We start from the raw sequence: 13,061 nt of genomic DNA, 5'->3' as shown, positions 1-13,061 counted from the left end.
CCACTTCACATCTAGATATCATCCAGAAGGAGATGGACAGATGGAAAGAGCCAACCAGACCCTGGAACAATACCTCCGGATTTACTGCAACTACCAGCAGGATAATTGGTCAGAATTATTACCCTTGGTGGAATTTGCATACAACAATGCTCTGAGTGCTACTACTGGAGTTTCACCCTTCTTCACCAACAAGGGATACCATCCAAACATTTCTGTCCATCCGGAATGCGACCTCTCTTCCGCCCATGCCTGTGATTATGCTATAGATCTCAACAAGCTTCACCAATTCCTCCAAGAAGAAATGTCCCATGCGCAGGAGTGCTATCAGGGCCCTGCTGATGCTAAGTGGAAACCTGCTCTGGACTTCAAGGTCAGAAATCTAGTCTTTGTCAAAGCACAATATTTCCGGTCCACTAGACCCTCAAAGAAACTCTCAGAAAAGAACTTAGGACCCTTTGAGATCATATCCCATCCTGGATCCCACTCCTTTACCCTACGTCTTCTGGAATCCATGAAATCCGTCCACCCCATCTTCCATGTCTCCCAGTTAGAACCCACAACTCCCAACACCATCCCCAATCGCATCCAAGCACCCCCACCTCCAGTGGAAGTTGACAGAGAGCCTGAGTATGAAATTTCCGAAATTCTGGACTCTAAACTTGACTGCTGGAGATGACACTGTCAGCTCCTATACCTTGTCTGGTGGTCCAGATATGAGGGAACAGACGAGGAAACATCTTGGCTACTTGCCATGGAGCTCAGAAATGGCTCAGAATTAGTATCCAACTTTCATTCTGCATACCCAGACAAACCCAGTCCTATTTCACTACTTTGAGATACATGCAGATATATGAGTACATTTAGAGGGCAAGAGCAGAAGTCTGGAATCAGGCATCAGTCTCCATGTCACCTCCAGATCTGCCAGCCTCATTTCTGGCCTCCTTTTCCACCTCTCCCACTCCCTCATCCTCCTGAGCACTCTCCTCTCCAGATCCAGAATCCCGGGATCCGCCTTGGATGTACTCCATAAGGGTGTTCCATAAGGGTGTTCTGGAACTCTCTTTGCTGATCCAGGAATCCAGCCATACCAATACTCATCCGGTCCACTGCAGCTCTACTCCCTTCTGCCACCTGAATGCTCCTCTCCAGAAGTCCATTAGTCCAGACCAACTCAGCCACAATACTGTTGGCTGCAGCGACCCAAGCCTGATCATCATACTCCACATTTGCTTCTTCCGCCCCTATAATAGTAGCCGGATTAGAGATAATAGTCACCTCATCTCCGGAATCTGGATCCGGACTGCACTGATGTCTCTTCCCCTTGCCTTTGAGAGAAGGAGTCCCCTCTGGACGAGTCCTCTTCTTGTTGGAAGATGTGGATGAGGCCTGGTCAAAGTATTTCCAGTTCTCCTCAGGGCCCTTCAGACGTCCATAGCACTTCTCCTTGGTTTTCCGGCAGGCATCACAAGCCTTTATCTGTCTGGATGTCAAAATACCGGATCTGGACGTCCGGAAAATAGACACTTACAGTGGACCTACTACCAGCCTCAACCCAACAGCAGTCCCTCCTCTTAGTCACACTGTCATATCCGCATATCTGGATCTCAGATCCGACCCTTATCTCATCTCAGATCCACATCTTATCTCCCTCCAACATCTCGTCATTCAATTTGTCCACTCATCCGGTCTGGTCCACAACTCATCTGAATCCACAACCAGCGCTCATCTCCTTTCGGTAACCCCCTAACTCTGGTATTTCAGTTATCTGTATATCTGTCCTGCTCCCTGATCCGCTACCTATGTTTCATTTCCGTTTCATTATTTGTGATCCATTTCTACTTACCAATAGACTATCCACATGCTTTGTACATAGCCTTGGACTCTGCTGATTGATCATTCCATTAGGTACCTATAGTATATAACCTCCTGTAACTTTCTGTAGTACCTCAGTTTGAATATCATCTTAGTTCTACTCATTCCTGTCCTCTGGACTTGAGTACCTCTACTCTTGTCACCCTCCAAGACTTAGGATTGATTCCTATAATCTATCCATATCCACCTCTGTCCCTGACAGTCCATTACTGTTAGTTTCTAGTCTGGATTAGCCTTACAATACTTATCCCTCATCGGGAAGTCATCTGGATCCGTTATGCTACTCATCCGACCTTCCGGATGTGCTAGTCTTGCCTTCCTGAAATAAGGGGCAATACTCAGGTAAGGGGCACAGTGCACGAGCTGAGGCCAAAGCCCTTCAGATCCAGTTATCCCTTGAGTACGACCTTAACACACGCAGTTCCTGCATGCCTCCAGATCATATTTCATCTGAGGACAAGCACATTTTCAATTCCAGACCAGTCCAGACCACAGGAAACTCACCTTTTCCGCCCTCCGGGCCTTCTCAGCTCTTTCCTTCTGGATCTCAGCCAACTCCCTCTGCTTCTTCTCCTCATCCTCCTGACATTTCCACTCCTCTGCCCTCCGGAACTCTTCCGCCTTCCAGTGCTCTTCTGCTTCATCAGCCAGACAGATGTTGGCCTCCACTTCTGCTAATTCCGCCCTCATCCGGGCCTGACACAGTTCCAGTTCCTCCCTGGCAGTTTTTGGCTTGTTAGATTGGTTGGAAGAGTTGCTAGACATAGTGAATAAGCTGATGGAAGAATATGGGGGGTAAGAATCAAATAGGATGCTTTGGCAACACTATATCTGTGAAATCCATCCCCTGGAATCCCCCATCGACTTCTCCATCATCTCACACTCATTTCTTCCGGACCCTCATTTTCCGACCCCCTGTGCCTCAAGGGTTCGGCCTAAAGGGGGAGATACTGTCATATGCCATTCCAGACTCTCAACTCTAAATCCGCTTCTCCGGATATCCGGATCTGAGATCTGGATCTCAAATGATCTGATCTATCTTTATCTCCCTTCTGGAATCCAAACCCTATATCAGCACCCAACCCCATTTAGACTGCCCCTGTCTCCGGACTCCGGTTAACCATGTTTCCCTTTTGATTATTGATCTGTTACATACATTTCATTTCCGGTGTTCATTATTTGTGATCTGTCCTACTTACTAATAGACTCTGCATATGCTTCATACATAACCTTTATGTTTGCTGACTGATTCCTATATGATACCTACAGTATATAAACCTCCTGTAACTCTTGGAAACACTCCAGTTCGAATATCATCTTAGTTCCTGCTCATTCCTGTGTCCTCCGGACTTGAGATAAGTCTTGTGTCATATTCCAAGTCTTAGGATTGCATCCTAGACTACATTTCTGACTCTACCTTAAGGTAGACCATCCTCTGTTAGTTTCTAGTCCAGACTTCATCTGGATTAGTCTTATCCGCTTGCCCAGGTAACATCCGGATGTCTGTCGGATTTATCTCATGTTTCAGATCCGGACATCCATTATCCACCCTAGTCAAATCCCAGAAACTCCGGACGACTGTTCTAGCCCCCGGAAATTAAGGGCACATACTCGGGAAAGGGGCACAGTGTATGAGCTGAGGCCAAGCCCTTGTGATCCGACCCCCTTGAGCACGTGACTGTCATATCCCACAATCTGGACCCACATTCCATCATATTCCCATGCCTTCCGAGCCTACATCCGGACCCCACTTCATATCCAGCTCATTCCCAGATCCCCTTCCACTGTGCTCCACACCTCAGCAGGATCAACTACACTCTGGATTTACCCCTGAGCTCTGGACCATCGGATCTCCACTGCTAGCCTGATCCATACCCCCCTGTCCCATCCACCCTATGCACACTCCATCCAGCAAGACATCCAAACTTCACCTCATCTTGGATTCCGGACTATATCCACCTTCTCGTATTCAGGTCCTGTATCCACCTTGTCTTCCAGATCCCCAGATCTCCGGACCTCCAGATATTAACGCTGGACCTATTCCCACCCTCTGTCCAAGATCCTGCGCCTATCCCCATTTAGGCATCTCTACCTTTCCGGCTTTCGATTATCTCTTCTTCCGTCTTGCTTATTGATCCTTGTACGAGTCCTCATCTCTGAGTTCATTTACTTATGTTCCGACTTACTTACTAATGTGTTTCCACATGCTTGTACATAGCCTGCTCCTTTGCTTACTGATCCCCTCAGATATTGTTCAGTATATAACCCCTGTAGATACTCCTGTAGTTCCTTAGTTTGAATATCACCTTAGACTTGCCCAATCTTCTTCCAGACTTCAGTCCATCTGAGTTTGTCCTTTTCCATAAGGCCTAGGGATGGACTCCCTAGGCCGGAATTCTGGACCTTCGGATTTGTCCCCTATGTCTCTGTCCCAAGTCTGGGGATTGCTTCCCTAGGCTAGAGTCTTGCCTTTCCTGGCACTTACCCTCTTTCTGGACTTAGGTCCACTTCCTGTCCCTCTAACTCTACCTTAGGGTAGTCTACCTCTGTTTGCTTCTACATTGGACTTCGTCTGATGTAGCCCCTATTCCTTCCAGACCTCTGGACCTCCTGTCTTCTGTACCTCCAGGCATCCTGACCCTCATACCTCAGGCATCCATACCTTCGGATATTCCGTCCTCCATACCTCCAGACCTCCTGTCCTCCATACTCCAGACCTCCGGACATCTTGTCCTCCTGTCCTCCAGACCTCCTATCCTTCCATCCTGTTTTCCTGTAGAAGTATTACCCTGCAGTGGGAACTCTCCTGAGCATTTCCTGCATTCCTCCGGAACTCTCCCACGCTCCTCCAGAAGTCCTCCCACACTCTCCACCAGAGTAGCCAGCCTCCAGAAGTCCTCCAGACTTCCTCTGAAATGAAGGGCACATACTCGGGTAAGGGGCACAGCGTACGAGCTGAGGCCAAGCCCCTCTGAGTCAGTCTCTCTCTCCTTTGAGCATGGTTCTTAATAGTGACCTTAACAAACTACAATTAACCTTGCATTCTGGAGTAACTTGTCAAGCCTGTTACGAACTTGGATAGAGCGTCATTCCAATAAAGGAATCAGTACAGGGCTATATGAGGTGGAATAGAGTAGGGATTCTCTGTGAGTTGGAGGGGAGGATAAGTGCAGAGCAGTACATCTCAATTTTGGAGGAGGGTCTGCTTAGAAGCATGCAGAAATGAGAAATTGATGAAGAACACACTATCTTCTAACAGGATAACAATCTTAAATATACTCCAAGTCAGCTACCAAATGGTTTAAAAACCATGATATTACTGTTCTATAATAGCCAGCATAGTCTTCAGACCTCAACCATATTGACCAACTCTGGAAATTGCTCAGGGTATTACTTGCAATATATCAAGATCCTTCATAGGGGCTATTTCAGCTATGGGAGGGAGTTGCAGCATGGTGGGAGAAGATTACTAATGGGTCATGCTAGGAATTGATAAAGAGTGTGTTTATAAGAGTGGTAGAAGTGATTAGAACAACAGGAGGAAACACCAAGTACCAGAATTATAGAGAATGTATTGGTCAAATTGAAAGTCAAAAAAGTGTCTTAATGAGTCACCAAATTAAAATGTCCATATCTTCACATGATGACATCGGATTCCCACGCTATGGGGAACAAAGACAAAGTGAAGAAGCAGAGCATTCTGACACCTCCCTATAGCTTAGTCATATTCCCACACCCTGACTCACAATGAAGCAATTACATGAAAACCCACAAATATTGGGACACTTTTTGAGCCACTGTAAGAGTCTGTTAGCTAGGTGCTTGGTGGGCACAGAAATGAGAAAACTTGCACTTGGCATTTTCCTATCCAGTTCAAATTCCTTGTGGAAGTGTTCCTTCATGGTTTCCAGTGTCAGGGAGTGTACCACTGGTTCAGAGATGATGATGGTCATTGGTGGGAATCAGAGGGATAGTGCTATAAGTGGCAGAAAATGAGTGCCATAAGGTTGCTCATGCAGCCAAATCCAGCAGATAAGGACCTTGAGGTGATTGCTGTTGAGTTGGTGAGCATCTGGTGTGATAACTTGATTCTGTTCTGAGTTTCAAGTTGAAACAAATTTAGTCATTTCTGAACCAAATTGAGTTCACATCAAACACTGTGATGAGTCCACTCACTGAAGTAAGTGACCCTACTGATATTTGATTAATGTGCTGAAATGAAATTAGTGCATATGCCATGTCAGTCACTTATGAAAAAAAATGCAAGCAGGAGAAGACACATCAGCAAACTACTGTGCACTTGTATAAGCAATACAATTTCACAAGAAGGTTCCTCCTTTACAAGTTGTCACCAAGCCTTACAGCCTATACAAATGGTCACAATGATGACACATTAAACATGCTATACAAACTAGACACATTATACAGTTTAGACATAGTATACACACTTAGGTCAAACTTATAGCTGTTTTAATATATGATGGGAGTGGCATCATTTTTTTTGTAAATTACACAAAATACGATTTAGTAGTGAATAGCCTCTGCTGCATCATGGTGTTCCACAAGATCAGCAACAACGTCAAGTGAGCAGCCATCCATCTTTATGAGCACAACTTACTGAACCTCCAGGACATTCTCAACTGCTGCAGGTTCTCACAACAGACATGGTACTGTGTCTTGAGGCTGTGGAGAGACACTGGTGATGTTGTCAATCACCTGAGGGGAGTTCATAGCCATGTGCATCATCTGGAATGCAAAGACATTGAATATCTCCTAGAACTTGTTCATGACAACCCCAACTACTTCCTTAATGAGCTCATCAGCCTCGCAAGAACCAACCACTTCATATCTATTCATCTCACCACTGTCTTCAATGAACTTGAACATGCTGGTATGAGCTGAAAGAAACTAAAATGTATTGCTTCAGAATGTAATGAAGAACTCTGTGCTGCATTTGTAGCTTGCATGTCTCAATATGATGCTACAGAAATAGGGTTCATTGATGAAGTCTCAAAAGACGAGCGGACACTCGGATGGCATTATGGGCACTCATTGAGAGGAAAATGGGCACATGCACATCAACCCTTTGTCCATGGGTGTCATGTCAGCTTGGAAGCACTGTTGACTCTTGATGGCATTGTTGCATGCACTGCTATCAAAGGTTCTATGATGAAAGAGCTCTTTCTTGAGTGGCTGGAATTTACTGTTGTGAGTTACATATCAAGCTACATTCTTGGACATCTGATGAGTCTGATAACCTTCTAGTTACCAAAGTGCTCTGCATATCCAGGCCCATTGAGTGTCCTTGTGATGGACAACACTTCAATTCACCATGGTGCTGAGATTCTTGAACTTGCAGACCATTTCAGTCAGTCTATTTGTGATTTCCTCTCATTCCTACAATGATTATCATGATGGGATGCATATACCAGGTGTTTGCATTGAATTTCTTTCGCCATACTTCCCTGATCTTAATCCCATCAAAGAAGTGTTTTCAAAGATCAAGCATTTCCTTTGTCATCACCATGAATACTATAGTGCAATCACAGATGATGGAATCCTTTTGTTAAGGTCATACTCAAGGGTTAACAGATCCTAAGGGCTTCAGCCTCAGCTCATGTGCTGTGCCCCTTACTTGAATCTCAGATCCAACCCTTATCTCAGATCCACATCTTATCTCCGATGCTATCCACATCTTATCCCCCTCCAACATCTCATCATTCAATCTGTCCACTCGTCCGGTCCATTCCACAACTCATCCGAATCAACAACCAGCGCTTGTCTCTTTTCGGTAACCCCCTAACTCTGGTATTTCAGTTATCTGTATATCCATCCTGCTCCCTTATCTGCTACCTATGTTTCATTTCCATTTCATGATTTGTGATCCATTTCTACTTACCAATAGACTATCCATATGCTTTGTACATAGCCTCGGACTCTGCTGATTGATCATTCCATTAGATACCTATAGTATATAACCTCCTGTAACTTTCTGTAGTACCTCAGTTCGAATATCATCTTAGTTCTGCTCATTCCTGTCCTCCGGACTTGAGTACCTCTACTCTCATCACCCTCCGAGACTTAGGATTGATTCCTATAGTCTATCCATATCTGCCTCTGTCCCCGACAGCCCACTACCATTAGTTTCTAGTCTGGACTTGTCTGGATTAGCCATACAATACTTATCCCTCATCCGGAAGTCATCCAGATCCGTTACGCTACTTGTCTGACCTTCCAGACACGCTAGGCTTGCCTTCCTGAAAAATACTCGGGTAAGGGGCACAGTGTACGAGCTGAGGCTGAAGCCCTTCAGGTCCAGTTACCTTTTGAGTATGACCTTAACACAAGGTATGCAGATTATGAAGCCAATTCTCCCTGTCTCTGTCAAACTTACTCTCAATTTAATCAATAGAATTTAATCTTTATGCATATTTGTGATTTTATTCAGAAACTGTCCATTAACCGCACGATAGTCAAATAGGTTGAAATATGCACGATTTCTCTCAGGATATGCATCACGTCTGTTTGTAGAACTTTTCCGGCTGTGTCTCAGGTGTGAGAGGGTGCAAGCTGAACGCTTACTATGTAACACTTACCTTATCGCACATCATGTGACCTTTCCCCTTATATTCCGTCGCTTTCATATCGTTCAGACTGGACTCGGGTCTCCTACCTGCCATCACATATCCATTTGTACAACGCTCAAGAAATCCACAGTTTCGTCCTGTTGCTTTCGCCCGATTCGTTTAGTGTTCCTTGTCGTTTCCTGACAAGGTTCTACATAAGTGGGCAAAAAGTAAACTTGTGATTTCTTCATGTACCTTCTTATCTCACTACTAGACACGAGACACACACATGGTCACGATACCACGTGTACAGTCCGTATACACTGGTGCCACAGAGTTGGCCGTACCGAATAACTGGATTTCCGATCATGAGAATAGTCGCTTATCTGCGTTTGAGGTAGATACTTATAGTCTGATGTGCTGAAACTTCTCGCAGTACTCTTATCAGGTACAATGAGTCTGACCGCCACAGGGCGATCAAGGTCCGTACACTGGTGCAACAGAGTTGGTCGTACCAAACAACTGGATTTCCAATGACGAGAATAGTTGCTTATCTGCGTTTGAGGCAAATACTTATAATCTGATGCAGCGCTGAAACTTCTCGCTTCTCTTGCAGTACTGTCTTATCAGGTACGATGAGTCTGACCGCTGCAGGGGCAATCGGCGAGCACACTGTGCCCAGCGAGAAAGCTCTTAGCACTAGCGACAAATCCTTCGATAGGAAAGGTGACGTTGAAACTGCAACAGTTGATGCTAACTCGGACAACGAGGAAGGCGTGCTCTCCAATGAACGTGATATTGCTACGCACGTCATCTCGGTGGACGATGACCCTTCTCTGAACCCATGGACATTCCGTGCATTTTTTATTGGTCTTGGCCTCTCGACCTTTGGCGGAGTACTCGGTAAGCTTCTTTGACTTCGTTTTTAGCCAGTATGATACTCATTAATGTCAATTTGTAGCGGAAATCTATTATTTCAAGCCTGTGCGTAGTAGAGCAAGCATGACGACTTTATGTGCTTATATCATTGCCGCAGCAAACGGTTTTAGTGTCATTGATGTTCCTCGCCGTTATTTCTTATATCCTGGGCGTCTTCATGGAGACCTTTATTCCTCGTCGCGGATTCCTGCGCTATCTAACCCCGTAAACCAGTTTACCCTCACTCCGTTGCTTTATTCTAATCGTCTTTCGCAGGGGCCGTTCAACAAGAAAGAAAATGCTTTCGTTGTGATCATGGCAAGCGCCTCTGCCAACTCCGCCTTAGGTACCGAAGTTCTTGCCGTCCAGCGGTCGGTGAGCCCCGCCCATATTGATGGAATCTACTGATCTTTGCTAAAGGTTGTATTACAATATCACGCCCAATGCCGGTGCCTCAGTATTCCTACTCTTCTCATCTCAACTGCTTGGGTACGAGAAGTTTTGTTAAAGTTCCAGCGGGCGCTGACAAAGTTCTAAGTTATGGAATTGGTGGCATGATGAGAAGTATGTCCACGATTGAATCTGTTAATGAACCCGGTGTTCACATACCTCCACCAGGCATCCTGTTATATCCATCAAAGATGCTATACCCCGGTGTGCTACCATTGCTATCCATGTTCGATGCTCTCTATGAGGGCGGGATGACAGCACGGAAGAAGCTCAGAGTCTTTTACATTGTGTTTACTGCGTAAGTCCCTCGATTAAGACCGGCAATGATCAAACATGCTGATCAACCTAGTATCTTTTTTTGGGAGCTTTTCCCAGAATGGATCTTTCCGCTTCTGATCGGGTTTTTAATTATCTGTCTTGCAGCTCCCAACAATGCCGCCGTCTCGCGAGTGTTTGGTGGTACAAACGGTAACGAGGGTCTAGGGCTCCTGTCTATCTGCTTTGACTGGCAAGTAAGTGTGAACACGAACTTCGAAGTGGATCGCGTTACTGACTCTGCGACAGTATATTTCTGGCGGGGTGAACCCTATGACTATCCCGCTTAAAGCACAGGTATGACCTCTTCTCAAATCCGAGAGTCAGAAGCCTCACACGTATGTTGAACAGTTCTCGAATTTGCTGGGCTACATCCTTTGCATGTGCGATCACTCCGCCTTGATTCAAGACCTTGCATTTACTTATGTCTAGGGTCGTGTTTGTGGCCGTATATTACAACAACATCTGGAAGGCCCAGAACTTCCCATTCGTTCGTCTACATTCATGTACGACGGCTGAACATTGACGCCAACTCCCCACAGCTTTCTCAACTCCTATTTTATGAAAACGGAACACAGTACGACCAAACACTCATTCTCAATGCCAACTATGAAGTCGATCCCACACTCCTTGCTGAACAAGGCATACCTTACTATTCCAGCACTTGGGTAGTCAACTTACTTTCCTCAAATTTGGCAAGTTCACCGAACATCAGTGAGACTCTGCGGACTGATAGTTTGAAATCCTAGGGTTTAGCGGCCACGTTTACTCATCTTCTCCTCTGGAACTGGGACGATTTGCGCTCTGCATGGAGTTGGATGAATTTGTCAAGCATCAAAAAAATATGGGCGAATTTTGACTGGAAGTTCTGGCAATCCGACGGAATGCGGACGCAAGATGTCGATGATGATGATATCGATCCCCACTACAAGCAGATGCTAAAGGTGAGTTTTGCATTTCTCTGTATTCAGCTTACAAACATAAATATTTCTGTAATAGTACCCGATGCTCCCAATAGCTGGTACTTCGTTGTTTTCCTCCTGGCCTTCGTCGTTGCCCTGGTCGTTTTATACAAGACTGATTCGACTTTGCCATGGTGAGTAGCTGTGATCGGAAATATGGTCTAGGCTGATGAGCGGTGAAGGTGGGGCTTCCTTATCTCGCTCTTGCTGGCGACAATTTCTATTCTATTCTTCTGTGCACTCGCTGCGATTACAGGATTGATGTTCGCCATCCAGCCGTAGGTGCTTGTGTTCAATTCCGATCTTCAATACTCCAATTTGCATCCAGGTTTGTCCAGATGATTGGTGGTTACCTTCACAAGGGGTTGCCAGGTGATTGCCTTGCTCGTCGTTGACTTCTAATATGCTTTGATTGACGAATGCGACAGTGGCAAATATGTACTTCGTTCTATACGGATCCAGTATGTGTCAGCTTTACGTTCCAAGAACAGGTCGGCTGATCCAATGTTACAGACAGTGTCACCCAAGCCCAACTACTACTCCGCGACCTCAAGATTGCTCAGTGTGCGTATATTTCAAGCGTGTAGGGGGACAGGGCAATCTGTGCTGACCGTAATTTACAGATGCAAAGCTGCCACCTCGCGCTGCATTTACCGCCCAGATTCTTGGCACGCTGCTTGGTGCCGTCTTGAACTTCAGTGCGCCACTTGTTACATGACTACAAAAATCAACTGACATTGCACATGTAGTCATGATGAATTCAATCATAGATAACCAACGTGAAATCTTGTTGTCTGTTCAAGGAACCAATATCTGGTCTGGCCAACAGCCACAGATGTACAACTCTCAGGCAATTGCATGGGGTGGACTCAGTCATGAACTCTTTTCCGCAGGCCAGAGATACCAATGGGTTCCTTGGGCTTACGTAGTTGGACTTTTCATACCTGTTCCTTTCTGGGTCATCCACAGGTACTGGCCGAAGCTTCGTGCTGATTATCTTTACACTCCAATTATCGCGTAGGTTCAGTGTTCCTTGAATTGCTGTCAGCATGCTCACATATTTCACAGCTACTACATCGGATGGCTTTGTGTTGGGATCAATTCATCTCTCCTCTCCTACTTTGCTGTCGCATTCCTCTCGCAATGGTGGCTACGTACGCGCTACCCTCGCTGGTTTGCTAAATACAACTACATCATCGGAGCTGGTGAGTATTCTCGAACGTCATTAGGAACCCGGACTAATCAAGTGATGTAGCCCTTGACGGAGGCACTCAAGTCATGGTGTTCATCCTCTCGTTTGCGGTGCAAGGCGCTGCTGGGACCTCTCACCTGTTCCCTGCATGGTGGGGCGCGAACCAAGGAGGTAATTATGACCGTTGTCTCATGTTGAACTGAGATTAGTGATCATTGGGTAACTGTGGGACTTATTGCACGTATCATTACCAAGTGGCTCGTATCCATTGTATATAAGCATATAGAGAATGTACTGTATATGTGCATGGTGCAGCACTCTTTCCACGCCTTCAACTACGTAGCTGACGAGGAGTACAGGAAAATGCCTCATTGAATGCGTGCCATGGCTGTGGAAACATGAGGCCGCTAAATTCTAAGCGTGAAATACTGCACTGCCACCAACGCTTCTCACCCGATTTCGGCTGAGGCCCTACGTCGTTTTAGCGAGCCGCGCCACTTGTTCCAAATCACATTTATTTATTTCGATTGAAATATTCATGGCTGCAGCTACAGCGTTCTCTACCCCACTGCACAAGTCTCTCCAACGCTAGCTTCCAGCAGGCTATAGGTGTCTGCACCACTCTGTCGCAAACGGAAAACAAGGATTTCGTAACCACAGCTTTCAACAACAATAGACTTACGGTTAGTACAATGGAACAATAAACAACACGCCTTGGACATGCAACTCATTTGGAGTAACCTTTATCATGATTCGCAGGTGAAAATCCAGACTCAACAAGATCGA

At 45.7% G+C, this 13,061-nt stretch overlaps 2 protein-coding genes across 2 annotated transcripts; both read left to right on the top strand.

Annotated features, from left to right (window-relative positions):
• Positions 1–6,837: 6,837 nt before the first annotated feature.
• BJ212DRAFT_1281103 (uncharacterized protein) lies at positions 6,838–7,137 on the top strand (the record flags this gene model as incomplete). The annotated part of the gene is made up of 1 exon (XM_041331601.1): positions 6,838–7,137. The coding sequence occupies one exon, from the start codon at positions 6,838–6,840 to the stop codon at positions 7,135–7,137; it is 300 nt and encodes a 99-aa protein (XP_041188579.1).
• A 1,584-nt stretch (positions 7,138–8,721) lies between these two features.
• Positions 8,722–12,728, top strand: BJ212DRAFT_1384510 (OPT oligopeptide transporter protein-domain-containing protein). Its single transcript, XM_041336776.1, has 23 exons — positions 8,722–8,828; positions 9,026–9,341; positions 9,488–9,528; positions 9,633–9,727; positions 9,777–9,845; positions 9,895–9,920; positions 9,975–10,104; positions 10,156–10,318; positions 10,371–10,418; positions 10,473–10,504; positions 10,554–10,611; positions 10,664–10,816; positions 10,871–11,069; positions 11,121–11,217; positions 11,266–11,361; positions 11,412–11,455; positions 11,512–11,544; positions 11,597–11,647; positions 11,707–11,781; positions 11,833–12,100; positions 12,152–12,288; positions 12,339–12,562; positions 12,692–12,728. The coding sequence occupies exons 2-22, from the start codon at positions 9,074–9,076 to the stop codon at positions 12,476–12,478; spliced, it is 2,223 nt and encodes a 740-aa protein (XP_041188578.1). The 5' UTR covers positions 8,722–8,828; positions 9,026–9,073; the 3' UTR covers positions 12,479–12,562; positions 12,692–12,728.
• Positions 12,729–13,061: the final 333 nt, after the last annotated feature.

Source organism: Suillus subaureus, assembly GCF_016647635.1.
Source record: "Suillus subaureus strain MN1 chromosome Unknown BJ212scaffold_39, whole genome shotgun sequence".
In the NCBI taxonomy this organism is placed as follows: domain Eukaryota; kingdom Fungi; phylum Basidiomycota; class Agaricomycetes; order Boletales; family Suillaceae; genus Suillus; species Suillus subaureus.
This window is presented reverse-complemented; position numbering and strand designations above follow the sequence as displayed.